This window comes from Ceratotherium simum, chromosome 23 (genome assembly GCF_057802395.1).
Source record: "Ceratotherium simum simum isolate JZ-2026a chromosome 23, ASM5780239v1, whole genome shotgun sequence".
NCBI lineage: Eukaryota > Metazoa > Chordata > Mammalia > Perissodactyla > Rhinocerotidae > Ceratotherium > Ceratotherium simum.
Genome location: NC_141922.1, coordinates 4,365,654 through 4,383,963, shown reverse-complemented (window position 1 = coordinate 4,383,963; position 18,310 = coordinate 4,365,654). Strand labels below are relative to the sequence as shown.

At 44.2% G+C, this 18,310-nt stretch overlaps 1 protein-coding gene across 5 annotated transcripts in view; it reads right to left on the bottom strand.

Moving 5' to 3' along the window:
- TRAPPC9 (trafficking protein particle complex subunit 9) overlaps positions 1 to 18,310 on the bottom strand; it is a 645,618-nt gene that overhangs the window by 452,904 nt on the left and 174,404 nt on the right. For all 5 annotated transcript variants that reach the window (XM_087447411.1, XM_014788024.2, XM_087447413.1 and 2 more), the window contains one exon: positions 15,857 to 16,009. In XM_087447411.1, coding sequence (XP_087303537.1) covers positions 15,857 to 16,009 — 153 coding nt within the window. The remainder of the gene's footprint in view (positions 1 to 15,856; positions 16,010 to 18,310) is intronic.

Here is an 18,310-nt window from a genome sequence, read left to right as displayed (position 1 = left end):
ACTTAAACATAAGACCTGAAACTGTGAAACTCCTAGAAGAAAACACAGGGGAAAAGCTCCTTGACATAGGTCTTGACAATGATTTTTTGGATATGACACCAAAAGCACAAGCAACAAAAACAAAAATAAGTGAGACTACATCAAACTAAAAAACTGCTGCACAACAAAAGAAACAATCAACAAAATGAAAAGGCATCCTATAGATTGGGAGAAAATATTTGTGAATCATCTATTTGATTAGGGGTTAATATCCAAAATATATAAAGAACTCATACAATTCAATAACAAAAAAAAACAATCCAATTAAAAAATGAGCAGAGGACCTAAATAGACATTTTTCCAAAGACATACAAATGGCCAACAGGTACATGAAAAGGTGCTCAACATCACTAATCAACAGGGAAATGCAAATCAAAACCCCAATGAGATATCACTTCACACCTGTTAGAATGGCTATTCTCAAAAAGACAAGAGATAACAAGTGTTGGCAAAGATGGGGAGAAAAGGGAACCCTTGTGTACTGTTGGTGGGAATATAAATCGATGCAGCCACTATGGAAGACAGTATGGAGGTGCCTCAAAAATTTACAAATAAAACTACCATAAGATCCAGCTATTCCACTTCTAGGTATTTATCCAAAAGAAATGAAAACAGGATCTCAGAGAGATATCTGCACTCCCATGTTTACTGCAGCGTTATTCACAACAGCCAAGGCATGGAAACAACCTAAGCATTCATCTACAATGAACGGATAAAGAAAATGTGATATATATACAATGGAATATTATTCAACCAAGAGAAAGAAGGAAATCCTGCCATTTGCAACAACATGGATGAAACTTGAGGGCATTCTGTTTACTGAAAAAAGTCAGGTAGAGACAGACAAATACTGTATGATATCACTTATATAGCGAAATCTAAAAAAGCCAAACTCATAGAAACAGAGTGAATGGTGGTTACCAGGGGCTGGGGTGTGGAGAAAATGGGGAGATGTTGGTCAAAGGCTACAAACTTTCAGATAGAAGATGAATATATTCTGGGGACCTAATGCACAGCACTGTGATTATATTTAACAATATTGTATTATATACTTGAAAGTTGCTGAGAGAGTAGAGAGTAGAGAAATGGTAATTATGTGACATGATAGAGATACTAGCTAAAGCTCTGGTGGTAATCATTTTGCAATATCTAAGTGTATCAAATCAACATATTGTACATCTTAAACTTACACAGTGTTATGCCAATTATATCTCAATAAAACTGCAAAAAAATACAACATTAATAATGTTGCACGCCTTTCATATGCTTATTTATCATTTGGATATATACTTTTGTGAGGTATCTGTTAAAATATCTTCATTTTTTACTGGGCAACATCATTATTTACCTGAGAATAGTAAATTAAAACTACAATGATGGGGGGCCGGCCCGGTGGCTTAGCGGTTAAGTGCGCGCGCTCCGCTACTGGCGGCCCGGGTTCAGATCCCAGGTGCGCACCGACGCACCACTTCTCCGGCCAGCTGAGACCGCGTCCCACATACAGCAACTAGAACGATGTGCAACTATGACATACGACTATCTACTGGGGCTTTGGGGAAAAAAAGGAGGAGGACTGGCAACAGACGTTAGCTCAGAGCCGGCCTTCCTCAACAAAAAAGAGGAGGATTAGCACGGATGTTAGCTCAGGGCTGATCTTCCTCACAAAAAAAAAAAAAAAAAACTACAATGATGCGGCCAGCCTGGTGGCGTAAGCGGTTAACTGTGTGCGTTCCGCTGCAGCAGCCTGGGGTTCACCGGTTCGGATCCCGGGCGCGCACCCACGCACCGCTTGTCAAGACATGCTGTGGTGGCGTCCCATATAAAGTGGAGGAAGATGGGCACAGATGTTAGCCCAGGGCCAGTCTTCCTCAGCAAAAAGAGGAGGACTGGCAGATGTTAGCACAGGGCTAATCTCCTCAAGAAAAAAAAAAAAATACTACAATGAGATACCACTACATATGGACCAAAACAGCTAAAATTTACAAAACTGACAATACCAGGCCGTAGTGAGGATCTGGAGCACTGGAGACTCCCACGTAGATGGTGTGCAGGAATCAAAATACGCAATGTTGAATCTCTGGATGGCTGTAGATCTATTAAAGCTCAACATACATACAACCAATTACCCAACGAAACCACCCCTAAGCATCCACCAACACCAACGTGGGCTTACGTCCACCTAATACCTGTACAAACATGTTTATAGCTCTTCAGAATAGACGAAAACTGGAAGCAAGCCAAGTGTCCATCACAAGTGGAATAGAAAAATTCTGGCCTTTTCGCAAGGTAGAATACCAGCCAGCAAACAAAAGGAACAAACAAATGCAACACGCAACAACACACATGAACCTCAGACAACTGTGAGTGGGGGAAAAAAAGTCACATACACTGATTTCAGACTTCCGACCTTCCGAGTTGTAAGAGAATAAGTTTGCATTGTTTAAAGCCCAAAAAAAAAGACACAAAAGGTGTATACTACATTTATTTCTTCTATATGCAAGTCAAGAACATGCAAAACTAATCTATGATGATAGAAGTTATAATTACAGTTATCTTTGTGCAGAGTTATTGATGGGGACAGGGCACAGGGAACTGGAGGGGTGCTGGAAATGACCCATATCCAGGGCTGGGTGTTGGACGCAAGGAGGAATATGAATTTAAAAATAAAAATTCATCAAGCTGCACATTTAACATTTGTGCTCACTACTGCATGTAAGTTATATTTCCATTAAAAGAGACTCAAAATACCATTAATAATAACAAAAGATATAAGAGTAAATCTAGTAAAATACTATAAGACCTTTTTAGAGAAAATTAGAAAATGTTATTGAAAGACATTTAAGATGACAAATGAAGAGACAATATTCATAGATAGAAGACTACGTATCATAGAAATATCAATTTTCCCTCATATTGACATACAGGTTCAATGCAGTCCCAATCAATATTCTAACAGACTACTTTGAGGAACCTGACAAACTGCTACTAAAATTTATAAGGAAGCTCAAAGGACAGAAAATATCCAAAAAAAGCTGCTGAACAATAATCTAGAGAGGAGACTGGCCCTAGCAGATTTCAAAACTTATCACAGGAAATAGAAAAGAGGAAGGAACCATGTCTGCCTGAAAACTCCCAGAATTTGGAACAACTGTCCTGAAACTAGGAGAGCGACTATGAGTTTTTCAAGAACACAAAGAGAAGAAAGAGAGTCTGTATCAATGGTTCCCAAACTTTGCTGCACACAAGAGTCATTTGGACACTTTAAAACACCCTGATGCCCAGGTCACACCGCGCCTGTGAAATCACAGCGTCTAGGGGGTGGGAGCCAGGCGGTTTTTAAAGATCCTCAGGTGACTCCAATGTGCAGCGAAGTTTGAGATCCACTGGTCTACACTTACAGGCAGTAAGCATAAGAGGGTGTGGCAAATTAGAGAAATACAAGTAATGCACCATCTCTGGAATACAAACTAAATGAGGGAGCAGCGTGGGCAACGAGGCTGGACAGGCAGCCAGGGCAAGAACATAAGAGGCATACTCGAGACTTCATCCAGAGGGCAATGGGAAGCCTCTGGAAGTTGTCCAACAGAAGATTCTGCTTTAGAAAGATGACTGTAGCCACGAGGCGAAGGAGAGAGAAAAGGGGGCAAAGTGAGCAGCTGGGAGACCGATCAGGAGACTACCAAAATGGTCAAGACGGGAAATGCTCAGGGCTCCCATCAGAATACTTAAGGTGGATATGGAGAGAAGGGCTGGAAATACATACAAAACAAAATTGAGGAGATTTGGTACAATCAACGAGCTGGAGACTTGATGCAAGCAATGAGCTAACAGCAAAACAACCTGCAGTGATCCAGAGAATCATCCCTTTCTCTGAAAAAAAGAAAACTCCTAAATCCCCTCCACTGAACACCTAATTTGTTTCCTGGTGACTCACCACCAGCTTGGCTGGAAAAGGAATAATGAGAACAGCGAGATCAATGGTCCAGAAGACTTCAGCTCCGTGCTGCAGTAAGATCACCTGTTGCTGATGAATGACAAACACCTGGATTTCCATTCTCTCCTGGAGGTTTAGGAAGTTATCTTCCAGCCTGAATTTAAATCAAAGAACTGAGTCAACTTTCCCACCTGCAGGGCTAACAGTGGTTCGGGGATACGCGCACCTCCACAGGTCACTAGACAGATGTCTGGGGCAAGATCTCAGCTTCGGGGCGTTGTGAAGCTTTTTGTCTCACTCAGAGCCGTGCTCCTCGAGCTCCAGGGATGCAGGAGCAGGCTGACCTTTCCCTGGGCTGAGCCATCATGCTGTGAAATTACTGTTTGTGAGTCAGAAGGCTGGTGAGTGATACAGGCTAAATATAACAACATGCAGGCTGTCCGGTGCATCATTAACCTTTTCCTTCAGAACAAAAGTAGATAACTCACTGAACACAAAACAAAAGCAGTGTGTAATCTGACAAATGACCAACACAATCCGAAAATGACTGCAGGTCTGAATTAAAATATAGGATGTGGACGTCTGATTTCAGCTCAGAGCTGTGGAGAGCTGAAAAGAGCATTGCTCCCACCCTAAGACAAGACAAAGCTAGATAAACTGCAAATAACTTCTCCTGAACGGATCAGAGAACTGAAGTCACAGGGAAAACTAACCTGAAATCTGTTGACAGGCAGTTACAGAGAGAAGCAGGACCCCAGCATTTGCACACGTGGGCCTCTGCCAGATCCCATAAAAGCCAGTAGAAAGGTTCAGCTGGAAATCGTGAACAGATTGCTCAAGGCCTAGTGTGGGCTTCAAGAGTGTAAAGCTCCTGGGGGCTGCTGTCCGCGTCGTGCAGGCTTTTCCACCAGGAGCTCACTGGGAAGGTAAGGAAGGATCCTGAGAACGCTTCTCCTCCATGCTGGTTGGGAGGGGAACAAACCACTGCACCGGACCAGCCTCTCCTCTCTCCCTATGGGATCCAAGCTTTAATCTGTGGTGGGGAGAGCCACAGACTGTAGTGCAAGGACACTGATGGGAACCCACCACGGCGGGGGGAGGGCAGCGGCAGCCACGATCCAAACCCCTACCCAGGTTCACCTGGCCCATGTCCCCCAAATCGAGAGCCCTCAGGGCACGTGGTTGGACACATGGACCAGGAGCACAGAGAAGAGATCCGGCCTGGGTGAGGTGAGGGAGATGGTCACTGAAGCCATCTGAGCAGATGAGACAGTCTTGAGAGAGAGCAAGCTTAGAAACAAAGTACAAGAGGATCTTGGATGAAGCCCTATGGAATTCCAATCTGTAATGGTAAAGAGGGAAAAAATCAGCAAATAAAACGGACCAAGAGCTGCCCATGAGGTAGAAGGAAAAGCAAGATATGGAAGGAGGAGCCAACCTCCAGGCTAGGAGATAGAAACTGGCATTAAAAGACAAGTAAGACTCTGGTCCTGCCCTCAAGATGCAGGTAGTGTGGTGACAAAGACCAGAAGTGCAGACACTATTACAGTAGCTGGGAACCGGTGTTAGCAGACCGGTACACACAGAGCTAGGGTCACACAACCCAGGCTGGGAGGCCAGAGAAAACACCACTAGAGGGGGCGGCCTGTAACCACCTCTCAGGGTTACAGTGAGAGATGGCTGAGGGAACCTACAGGGGGTGCGTTAATAACATGCACTCACGTGGGGAGCACCCAATAAATGTTTATCCTCTTTCCATCCTCTATACTCTGTAGCCTCAGAAAAAAACCAGATGTCAACAAAATCTCTGGCCTTCTGCTTAAAATTACATGTTTGTGAAAGCCTCAGGCATCTAGGATTTGTAAAGGAAAAAAGAAATATTATGGCATTAAGATTCCAACCGCCTTTGCCTTTGATTTCTGGGTAATTCAGGATGAGTCACTGTTCTTTAAAAAATAAGTCTGAGATTTCCAAAAATTAGTTCTTTTCAAGGGGAGCAGCAGAGCAGGACAAAGACACTGAGTAACGTCCCAATGTCAGGGTACAATAACAGGGTGAAGGAGAGTTATGAAACGGAATGTATGTCCCAAAGTGACAGCTCTCAAAGAAAAGCAGTCCCGGGCCACAACGATAGGGTGAAGCATTCATTATCATTAAATTGTGAAGAAACAAAACATAATGAAATGCCAAATGTAAATGTTTGGTTTTTTTAACACAATTCTCCAACTCTGGACAAAAAAACTGTACCTATTCCAACTTCTACTAAGTTCTGTGTTGCAAACACATGAAGTCCTCCAGCGACAGCCTCCAGGGAGGATTGGGGGGGATGCCCTCCTGGGTATAGACTCCAGTGCCAGGGGTCCAAATCTCCTCCCCGCACTGGGCCTTCCTCTCCGGCCCTCCTGGCTCTCCTGCTTAAGACCTACCTCCCCGCCCTTGAACTATTACCCCTGTCACCCACCACGCTCAGGTGGCTCTCAGGCCACCCCTCCAAGCCACCCATCTGCCTTCTCAAAACAGAGTCTCCATCACCTCAACCTTCTTTTAAAACTTTTCAATGGTTCTCCAGGATCTTCAATAAAGTCCAAGTTACTTCTCCGGAGTTTCAGGCCTTCCACAGCCTGCCTGAACCTACCATTCCTACCTAGATCCTCTCCTTCTCCTGAATCCTCAATCCTGTCGCCTTCATCCCTACCCACTGCTGTCTAGTTCACCCCTAAGCCAGGCGCTGTTCAAGGGCCCTGCATCCAGAAACCAATGCCTGATCATCCCAGCCCCGACAGCTCTCCCCTCCCTGAACTCAGGGTGAGGACCACTCTGTTTGGCTTCATAACATGCCTTTCACCCACTCATTCAACAAATATTTACTGGGAATCTTCTCTGAGCCAGGCCCTGTGCAGGGTATTGGGAAGAGAGAGGTAAAGTAAAACAGTGAGGAAGAAGCTATACTAGCATCCAGAGGTGCCAAGGTGACACACAGGCCATGAGAGGACACGTAGGTAGGGAGCATAAGGGCTTAAAAGAGGCAGTGACTAAAGTTGGGGTGAGCAGGCAGGCAAAGGATGGGTAGACATTCAAAGGGGAGAAAACAGCACGCATAAAGGCATGCAACTGGAAACAACATCGCACACTCAAAACAATACTTCAGAATGGCCAAAGTATGAAATGTAAGGGTGCATAGCAAGAATGAGGCCAAAAAGGGGAGGGACGCGGGGAGGGTGTTGGGACCAGATTACATAGGGACTTATATGCCAAAGTGAGAAGCACATTTGTTTTTCAGGAAAATCAAAAATCTAATAGAAGACAGATTCAAGAAGGCAAGGCCAGTGACAGGGAGGAGGGTTACTGCACTCTTAGAGTGGTTCAAATAAAGATGTTTCGAGCGCATACTGAGGCAAAGGGGGAGAGGGAATGTAGGGACATGTAAGAGAAACAACAAACAGGACTCAGTGATGGACTTTTAGCAGTGAGAGAAAAAGAACTGTCCAGAAGGACTCCCAGGTCTCTGGCCTGCACTTCTGGGTGGATGGTGATGGCTTTCATCAACAGAGGAAGCAAAGAAAGATGAGCGGGTGTGGAGTGAACTGCAGTGTATCAGAGTTTATATAGGTTAGATCTGAGGTGCTTTGGGAACTGCCAGGTGAAAATGTCAGGAAGCCAGCTAAAAATACAGGAGTGGAATTCAGGACCAGAAATAAAGATCTCAGAGTCATCAGCATAGCATTGGAATTTTAGGTTATAAGAGTCTATAAAATCATTTAGGACAAATACGGCACAAGAAGAAGGTTAAGGACAAAACCATTAGGAATAGCATTATCTGGAATGCGAGAAAAAACTAGGAGCCAGCGATGGAGAACCAGAAGGAAGAAGTCAGTGTGGTAAAGGGAGAGAGGAGCATCGCAGACCTCGCGGAGGACTGATGAGTGGTGGCCCTGGAACGGCGAGGGGCCTGACCTCAGCAGGCCGAGGAGTACAGGGATGAGGAAGCGAAGGGAGAGCAGATAGTACTAGAGAGAAATTCGTGGCTGAGGAAAGGATTTGTTCTGTTTTGTCTAGATTGTAAGAAAAAGATTGAGCATATCGGCTGAGAGACTGGTACAAAACGGCTCAAACCTCAGTGTGCAGAACCCCCGGGGACCCTGTCAGAAATACAAACCCCAGTCCAGTGCCCACAGAGATGGATTTAGAAGAGCGGGCAGGGCCAAGCAATCTGCATTTTAGCAAGCACCATCTAGTGCAGGCTGTCCACAGACCATGACTTAGAAAACCACTGGTCAAGTTTAACAGTCCAAAGAGACAGGATACTTGATCCAGAGCACAAGTCCAAGAATTAGAGGAGAGACTTATCTTCCCCCAGGATCAAAAAGATGGAAATGCAAACGTATTCTAGACGAGAGGAGGAAGTTGAAAAAACCTCTGCCTGATGGCCTCTTTGAATGAGGTCATCTGCTGAGAGGAAGGGGTCAAGGATGGGGAAGAGGCCTTGAGAAGGACGCACAGCCAAGAGACAGAACCAGGCACACCCTTGTTCATATTTCTGAATGAATGAACATTCAATGGTGGGAGAGCTCCATGATGCAGATAAGCATACTTTCCCCGCAGCAGTAAAATTCATGAGATTAAATGAATGCCATTTAGCAAAGTCAACTGGTTCCTTCTCAAGGTACAAAAGCACCAGATAATTTAAAGGATAGGATTTACCACCACCACTCCTTCCTTTCCTCCACCCTCCCACAGCTTGGTATCACACACCTAATAAAAAAAGAAATCTAAATCTCCATTTGTCCACAGAACTATAACAGATATTCAGTTCCCAGCAAACCAGAATTTCACCTCTACAACTACCACAAAGACGTACCTAGAAATATTGTCCCGTTTGTTCCCTAAAGGAGGGAAGGAGCACAAAAAGTAAGACAAACTTCCGTGGTGAGCGGAGACCCCCTATTATGCGAGGCCCTGGACCAATTGTTTCACCTTTCGGGGACTTAGGTTCCAATTGTGTACAACAAACTCATTAGACAAGACGACACCCACAGTCTCACCTGCTCCATGATACTGAGGATCACGATTTCCCATACTGAAATAGAAGTGCCACGTTTAGTTATCATGTCCAACAGAAACCATCAGCAGAGAAAGCTGAAATTTCTCTTAAAAAATTGAGAGGCCAGGGCCGGCCCCGTGGCTTAGCGGTTAAGTGCGCGCGCTCCGCTGCTGGCGGCCCAGGTTCAGATCCCAGGTGCGCACTGACGCACCACTTCTCCGGCCATGCTGAGGCCACGTCCCACATACAGCAACTAGAAGGATGTGCAGCTATGACATACGACTATCTACTGAGACTTTGGAGGGAAAATATAAATAAATAAAATCTCAAAAAAAAAAATTGAGAGGCCAAAAAAATGTACAGAAAGAGAAACCCAAATTAAATAATTACATTAATTGATTAAAAAGGAAACCAAAAGCAGGTGATGCTTCCATTCGCTGTCAAGAAGCAGCAACCCCTTAAGATTGTTTTCCTCTAAAGCATCAATCCCAATAAAATCAAAACACTAATGGATCGATCTCTCTGAAAGCTCACTGTGCTCAGACACGTCCCTCAGACAAATGCACATGGAGCAGCCTGACTTGATCTTCAAGATAATACTTTGACGGAAAACTTCTTGGATAACAATAATTTTTCAATCTGATCAGATGAAAAAGCCATCATGCAAAAGTATTATCACGAAGATATTTCTATTTTTTTTGTTGTTCTTTTAAAACCATTTTATTGCAAAATATAATACTAGTTGACAAAACTGCATAGAATAAATGTATATTGCTTAATGAACTATTATTGAAACCACCACACAGGTCAAGAAGTAGGGTTTTGCCAGCCCCGCAGAAGCCCTCAATTCACTCGCCCAATCGTAACCTCCTCCCTTCCCCTAAAGTAATCACTGTCCTGACCTTACACGAGTCATCTCCTTGCTTTTCTTTATTATTTTACCACCCAAACATGTAGCCATGAACACTATAGTTTAGTTGAACCTGCTTATTTTCAAATACGTTAAGTTTCTTCTAAACCACAGGTATTCCTTTTATCCCTTTTTGTGTGTGTATGTGTGGTAAAATATACATAATGTAAAATTTACCATTTTAACCATTCTTAAGTGTATAGTTAACAGACATTGAGTACATTCACTCTGTTGTGCAACCATCCCCACCATCTATCTCCAGGACTTCATCCCTTGTTGTTCCCCTTATAATTTACTTGTTGAAGAAACCACATCATTTGACTGTAGAGTTTACCATAGTCTGGACTGGTGTTGTTTAACAAGTTTTTCCGTCATCTGAATTCCTGTAAATTGGTAGTTAGATCTAGCGTGCTGATCAGCCTCAGGTGTGATTTTGGGGGTAACACTAATTCATAGGAGGTGTGTGTTCTCCCATCAGGAGGAACATATTGTCTGCTTATCTCTGATTTTGTTATGTGGATGCTCATTGTTTCAATCCAACAATCTATCAGGGACTTCAAAATGACTGTATTCTAATTCTATCATCCCTTTAAACTGTTAGCTGGAATACTTCTAGAAAGAGAAACTCTTCTCATCAACTACTGGGTTGTCCAACAGTACCATTATATAGAAAGGCAGAATACTCATTACTTATTATTTTCAAAATAATGAATTGGTTCCCTATCATTTTCCAAAGATGGACAATTCTTTCTAGTAGCACTAAGAACTCAAGATTGAGAGACTGCTATCATCCATTTTTTTTTTTTTTTTTTTGGTGAGGAAGTTTAGCCCTGAGCTAACATCTGTTGCCAATCCTCCTCTTTTTTTCTTGTTTTGCTGAGGAAGATTGGCCCTGGACTAACATCCATGACCATCTTCCTCTACTTTATATGTGGGATGCCTGCCACAGCATGGCTTGATAAGCAGCGTGTAGGTCCACGCCCGGGATCCGAACATGCGAACCCTGGGCCGCCGAAGCAGAGTGCGTGAACTTAACTACGCCACCGGGCCGGCCCCCATCATCCTTATTGATGCTCAAATTGCCAGGGTGGCCTCTTCAGCTTGGGTTCTCTTGACACAACTTTAGTACACTCGGACAGCTTCCTTGCTATAGGTTTCACAGGAGTTCCCAGATCATCTTACTACCCTTCCAGCTTCAGACCTTCCGTCTCCAAGAAGCCCTTGTTTCTTTGAGTGGGAAAGAGTGTTTCAAGACCATGATGTGTGCACTAGGAATGCTCATTGCTGCTGGGCTGGTCATTTTCTAGGCCTTGGTAGTATAAGGGACAGACAGATAGAGATACAGAGACATACAAACATACATACATAGATTTTTAAATACCTCAATTTTTACTGATGTTTTTTATTCAAATATAGACTACAAGGTTTTTACTTGACCTCTATTATCTTACATCAGTTGCCTCCTTTCTTCCATATGAGAATCCTAGTTCAAGACCAGATTCGGATGCTAGAATTAGATTATCACAAAATTAATCATTTACTTTATTCCATATTAATATACAGTTTCAGAACACCAATACCAATACCAACATTATCTCTACCAAAATAATTATTGAAACAAGAGTTTTCTACCATCTTCTCCCCCAAGAACGCTGATTTAGACAATCACCCACGAATGAGAGAGCCTTTGTGGCAGTGCAGGAGTCCAGTGGAGAGGTTCCAGCACACAGCTGGAGCAAAAAAATCCGAGAGTGGAGCACTGAAGAGGGTAAGAGGACCAGTTTACCCGCGTCACCTCTCCCCCACGGCGGCTCAGCTCAGGGCCGAGAGAGACCTTCTCAGCCGGCATTTCTCCCAGGGTGAAAAGTGAGAGCATGGGAGCAAGTGCCGGCTTCCTCAGCTGTGCCATATGATGCCAAAGAAGCCCCTTTCTCTCTTGCCCCATCCAGAATACTAAGGTCCCAAAATGTCTTAGAGTCTCTCTTTCAAATCCAGGATATGATTAAGGATTGCATATAGAATTTGGTTGTTCTCTGTCTTCAATCTCCTTTAACCTAGATCAGTCCTCCAACCTGTTCTTACAAAATGGCAATCATTTTCTAAAATCATCTACTTTATAGAGTTGTCAGGAAGATTAAATAGAAATAGTGCAAATAAGGTGGCTAATCCAGACCTTCGATGTGGTATCTGACAATGCTCAATAAATATTAATTCTCTTCCATCTGTCTGCAGCCCACACTGAATCCAGCATCCTGGTTTGCGTGACAGCTGTATTTATTGCCATAAATTTAAAAAGTGTTGTCTGATTTCAGTTACCATAGTTAATGTGAGTCCATGCCTGAAAAACAAATTGGGTCCACAAGGGGTCTACAGTTGGGGATTTCTAAAACAGTCAGACAGAGCCACACGTGGGTCATCTCCAAGTTCCAAAAGGACACAAATGAGCCTCTGCCACTGAGTTTACAGCTGTCTCCAAATCAGGGCTAAATGATGGCCTCCTGATTGCTCAGACTGAACCACACCCAACAACGCACACCAATGGACCAAACTCTGTAAGGGGCCTTTGTGGGCCTTGGTGTCCACTTTTTTCCTTTATAAAACTTGCCCTGGATGTAGACATTAAGATTCTTGTCTCAAATTCTACAATTTGCTACATAAACAGCCAGCCAGAGCTTCTATCAACCATTATCAACAAAGAGGGCAGCTAATTAATAATAGCCATGTTCTATTTCACTTATGTGCTATATCTAACTCACCGGAAATTAAGCCAGCCTTACATTTACAAACCACTTGGTAATTATAATTCTAGCTCTCTTTGATTCAGTTTTATTTTGAAAAATAGAAGGTATACCCAGACTACAAATCCCAAATTGCAATTTTACTTTCAGCTAGAAGGGCAAGACAATGCTCAGAGCTCTGCAACAAAACATAACATGGTTACGTAACAAAATACATCCGCATTGAACACACAAACTCAAACAGCCACCAAAATAAAAACAGCTAAGGTTTCCACCTTGAGGCCTTCCCTTCTACTTCTCAGGAAAAACATGCCACAGATGGGCAGCAGCAGAAGTCACATCACCTCTCCCTCACTTCTCACAGCCAGATAATCCCAGCTGGAAGTCTACTTGCCAAGACACACCCCCTGGGATAACAGCTAATCAAGCGTTCGAGGGACAGGTGTCAGGCACCATTTATTCTGCAAACTCCCTTCTTGGGAAAAAGAAAGGCCAGATCCTCTGCTTGTGACCCTCTGTCTACTTATAGAAAAATGCAGCCCAGTGGTATAAAGCAGGTTACAAACAGAAAAAAAATCCACTTCATCTGATATTTTTAAGTCCTGGTATAATATTAAATCCACTTGACATTCTCAGTTTTTAATGTCCAACAGTAAACTTGTTTTCCTACCTTTGTTAATAATATTTTAAAAATTTATTAAGTAATAGTATTATACAAGGAAGCTTATGATGGTTATTTAAACACTACAGAGAGTACGGGAAAACAAATTTTATGCAGTGTGTTACAGATTGAATGGTTGTGTTTCCCCAAAATTCATGTCAAAGCCCTAACCCTCAACGTGACAGTACTAGGAGGTGAGGCCTTTGAGAGGTAATTATCTTTAGACAAAGTCACATGAGTGGAGCCCCACACTAAGGGGGAAAGAGGCCCTCATTCACTCATCCATTCTACAAAGAGTGCAACCATTCTTTCTCCATGGTGGTCTAGATACCATGAATATGGGGCTGAATAGACAGATAGGATCCTTGTTCCCATGAAACTTATAGTCTAAAAGATGGAGGCAGGCAGACAGGAAACAAGTGCAGCGGAGTAGGTAACACGGGGTGATACAACAAGAACGACAGGGGAGGCGGGTGCTGATTTAGCTGGTGTGGTTGGGGTGGCCTCTGCAGGGGAGACGTGAACTGAGACCTGAGCAACCAGGTGTGACTGTTGCAGAACTGGGGTGGGGAAATAATCCAAGGAAGAGAAGTGCAAGTGCTACAGCCTGGGGACAGGATGGGCTGGGCGTGCCCCTGGGACAAGGCAGCCAGGGTGGCTGGAGACTCCTCAGAGAGGGTAAGAGTAAAGAAGATAATTTCCCGTCATAGGAAAACAAAACCCATAAATAACCTTAGTCTCTGGAGTTCAACGTGACAGCATCATTTCCTAGTCATGAGGTACAGCTGGGAGAGCCTGGCTGGGAAAAACAGTCCCAGTCCCAGAAAGAGAGACAGACATCCAGTCTCGACATAAAACCCACTTCGTAACCGATGGTCTGGGCCTCTGGGCCTCTGTACCTGCTGATCCCATGCAAGGCCTGTGAGGCCCACACTTTTTTTATCATCTAGGAAACTTCCTGGTTCAGGCCCAAGTCACACATCAAGTCTGGGAGCCCCTACGGGACCCTATCAGATAAAGTGAGCTGCATCTCATCATGTCCCTGAGTCTCAAGTGTTCTAATCACGGATTTATTTTTCCAGCTGACCCTCTGGGCAACAACGGGCCACAGAGTGGTTACGGGGACAGACTCTAGAGTCAGGCTGCCTGGGTTCATAGCCCAGCTCTGCCACCTCCTAGCTGTGTGACCCTGGAAAAGTTACTCAACCTCTCTGTGCCTTAATAGCCTCATTTGTAAAATGGAGATATCAATAGCACCTATTTCACAGGGCTGCTATAAGGATTAAGAGAGATGATTTATGTAAACCTCTTAAATGTTAGCTGCTGCTATTATTATTGTTCTCCAGGTGACAGACCATTACTCATCCATCTCTGTTCTCCAAGAGACTAGCCAAGTGCTTGTCTCATAGTAAGAGATGGTTAAATGTCTTGTAATGCTATAAGTGTGTAATGGGGGGATGTAATATAATTAACATTTGTTGAGCTCTTACCATGTTCCATGTCAAGTGCGAATCCTCACAACAATCCCAGAAATGGGTATTATTACTGTTTGGTAAATTAGGAGATTAAGGCACAGAGACGTCAAAGTCACTCACCCAAAGTCACACAGTTACTAAGTTCTAGTGACAATATCTGCTGACTGTCTCCAATAATAACCTTCAACTGAATGTTTGTGGCCCCAAATTCATCTGTCGAAGCCCTAACCCACAGTGTGACTGTATTAGGAGCTAGGGCCTGCGAGGAGGTGATAAAGGTTAAATGAGGTCATAAGGATGGGGCCCAAGGCCGACAGGACTGGTGTCCTTATAACAGGAGGAAGAGACATCAGAGTTCTCTCTCCACCATGCGAGGACACAGAGAGAAAGCAGCCATCTGCAAACCAGGAAGAGGCTCTCACCAGAACCCCACCATGCTGGCACCTTGATCTCAGACTTGCAGCCTCCAGAACTGCGAGAAAATAAATTTCTATTGTATACTCACACTGTCTGTGGCATTTTGTTTTGGCAACCTGAGCTAACTAATACACCCCACAATGCCTCCAAATGAATGTATGAATGCATGCTTCATACTTTGACATAATTAATCTATGAAATCTTATCCCTAATCAGCTAGTCCTAATGTTACAACAAATATAAATTCCTAGTTTTTCCAGACTCCATCTCCTTAGAAATCACCAGACTTTGAAGGGGAACTTGATCATCACAGCTAATTAGATGTCTAAGGGATCACAGCAGTCAAACTTGAAAAAATGTAGTAATTCCTACATTCCACTAATTTGGGATGACCTCCTGGCTAATGAGTACAAAACAGGGAAGAGTGTGAATTAAGAAACCATTTAACTAAAAAGTACTTTTATTACTTTCCATGTAAACAGTAACTCACTCTGCTAAGTGCCCAGGAGAAGTCTCAAGCTGCTTGAGTTAATGAATGACAAGCAAGTCCCAGAGAGAGAACAGCAGGCATGGAGGAATGGTGATTGCTACAGTGTATCTGGGGACCACGATGTGCTAATTAAACTTGGGAAAGAGCTTACCATCGCTGAGATCTTGGAGGAGAGTCTCCTGGCAGGAGAAATCCAGCTTCACTTTGATGTTGATGATGACAGTGGCCACCTTTCCAGGCTGCAGAGGAAATTGGGCAAGGGCGTCTTCTAGTTTCCAGCTCAAGAAGTCGCCATACAATTTTTCTACAATGACAATAATAATGGTGATGATATGATGTAACTGAGGCAATATGAGATTATCAATCCCTCTAGAAAATTCTGATGCATTCTCACAAGCAAAGAAAAATGCAAACCATTTTAAATGGGGTAGATCAAAGTACCAAGAAAATTCCAGAATCATGGGTGTTGAGGCAGTCACCTGTGTCTGTGAGCCAGGGACGAAGAGGAGGGAGAAGCAACAGCACCGAGCCTGGAGCCAAGTCATCTTTGCTCGTACAGAGCGGCTTCCTCTCACTGACAAAATCAGTGTACTCTTTGCTCTTATAAACTGAATCAGAGCTAACCTAAATTTCTCCACAACAAGTATTTTCTATATCACATCACCTTAGAGAGAAACAGATCCACGTTCAGTGGGAGAAGCGTATTCAGTAGGAGAGACCCTCCTCAGGAAACAAGAACGCAGAATCAGAAATACAGAACTGGGGGCAGGGCCTCAGGAAGGGCCCGTGGAGCGGAGGAGCTGCCTTGGTTCTCCTGCAAACCCACTCTGTCTTTAAAAGACCTTGCTCCAGAGTCAAATGGCTGTGGGATTCATGCCTCTTCGTCACTGACTAACTGGAGCAGGATGGAGAGTAATAATTCCTTTAAGCCAAGGTTTCTTCATGTATAAAATGGGGATGACAACTCCTACATCACGGGGTTGTTTTACAGATTAAACAAAGTAGTGTCCCTAAAGCACTGTAAAAACTAAAGGCGAAATGTACCGAGGGGAGTAAGGGAGCCAGGCAGGACACAGAGGGAGAGCCACCATTTGTGCCACTTGGAAGCAGCTGTGTCACCTCCATGGCTCCAGCTCCTGCCAGACAATCGCCGCTTCAATAAAGACTGGGGGTGCAGTGTAAGGCCTAAAATCAAGGCCCAATAGTAAGTGCTGCCTCGACATCTGGTGAAGCCAGGAGGGCCTCGAATGGCCTCACCACAAGTTCTTCTCTTCACTCTGCATCCATGCATAAGGTCTCCCAGCCAAACAACCCTCCTAACCACAGGAACCAAGCAGCTCCTGCTTATCCGCCCTGAGTGGAGGGTTTTGGCTCCCTGCCAGCCTGCAGGAGTATTCAAACAAGCCAACCACATCCTCCCATGGGAACCAGGGGGCACCTCACCCACTTGATACTACAAAGTCTGCCTCCTGCAGCCTCTGGTTTCACTCTGTTCCTGAGCGTAACCCCATGTGGCCCTGCGTGGCATGCGGTGTCCTCCTCCCCATGCTGTGAGGATGTTGACTAGTAAATTGCTGTCCATCTCATCTGTCTAGTGTCACGTGTCGAGTGTCTGGCCAACCCCATAACCTAAGGCAAGAATCCCTCCTCACCAACAAGGTGAATAGAAGGTCATTTAAATAGGTCCCTCCCTCCAACAAGAGGGTCCTGCTGTGGTTCTCAGCTCTGACTGGAAGGGCCCAGCTCCCTGACTCTGCTAATATCCCTCCTCCTCTTATCTCTTCAGTCCTAGAGGCAGGAGTGACTTGCTGCTGTTCCTACCTCTGGGTTACTTACCGTCTCCCTTTTTATGAACCAATTCTCTGTGCTAAGTTTCCTCCATCAGAAATAAGGCAACTGAGGCTTAGAAAGATCAAGTAACTTGTCCATGGCCAAAAACTAGAAAAAGATCTAGAATTCTAGATCCAAATGATTCTGGAGCCATTAGATTCACTTCCCGCATGAAGGCACCTCAGGGTAGAGTTAAAACATAAAGTCCTGCTCTTAGGACCCAGAAATCAACCTCGGAAAATTTCAGTGGAAGACAGAGAGCTTGACCGAGGTCCATACTGAAGAAAAAAGATCTGTGGGGTTTGCTAACTGCAAGAACACGAGGCCAAACTGTGCTGCGAATGCAAAATCAGTTCCTGTCTTCCCACCCGAGGTGTGCTCAGTCAAGGCGTGGTCCCTCCAGAACTGGCTGAGCTCGGGCTAGAACACGTCTCACAGAGCACAGTTATTCTCAGTGTTTCCCTAAAGAGGGATGCTAACAAACAGGAACAGACCAGGGGGTGTCCTCGAAGGGTGTTTAGAAACCATACCACATCCACTTATCCACTTAGTTTTCCATCGAGCACCTCAGATGTGCCACATGTAAGTTATCTCACTTAATCCTCACAATAACCCAGTGGAGCAGTGGTTATTACCCCCACTGGAAACCAAGGAGGTTAACATACGATCAAGGTCATTCAGCTGGTAAGTAAAAGACTTGGCATATAACAGGTGCTCAATAAATATTAGCTGCACTGTGGCATCACCAATTCCACTAGGTTACAAGGTGGTCAGA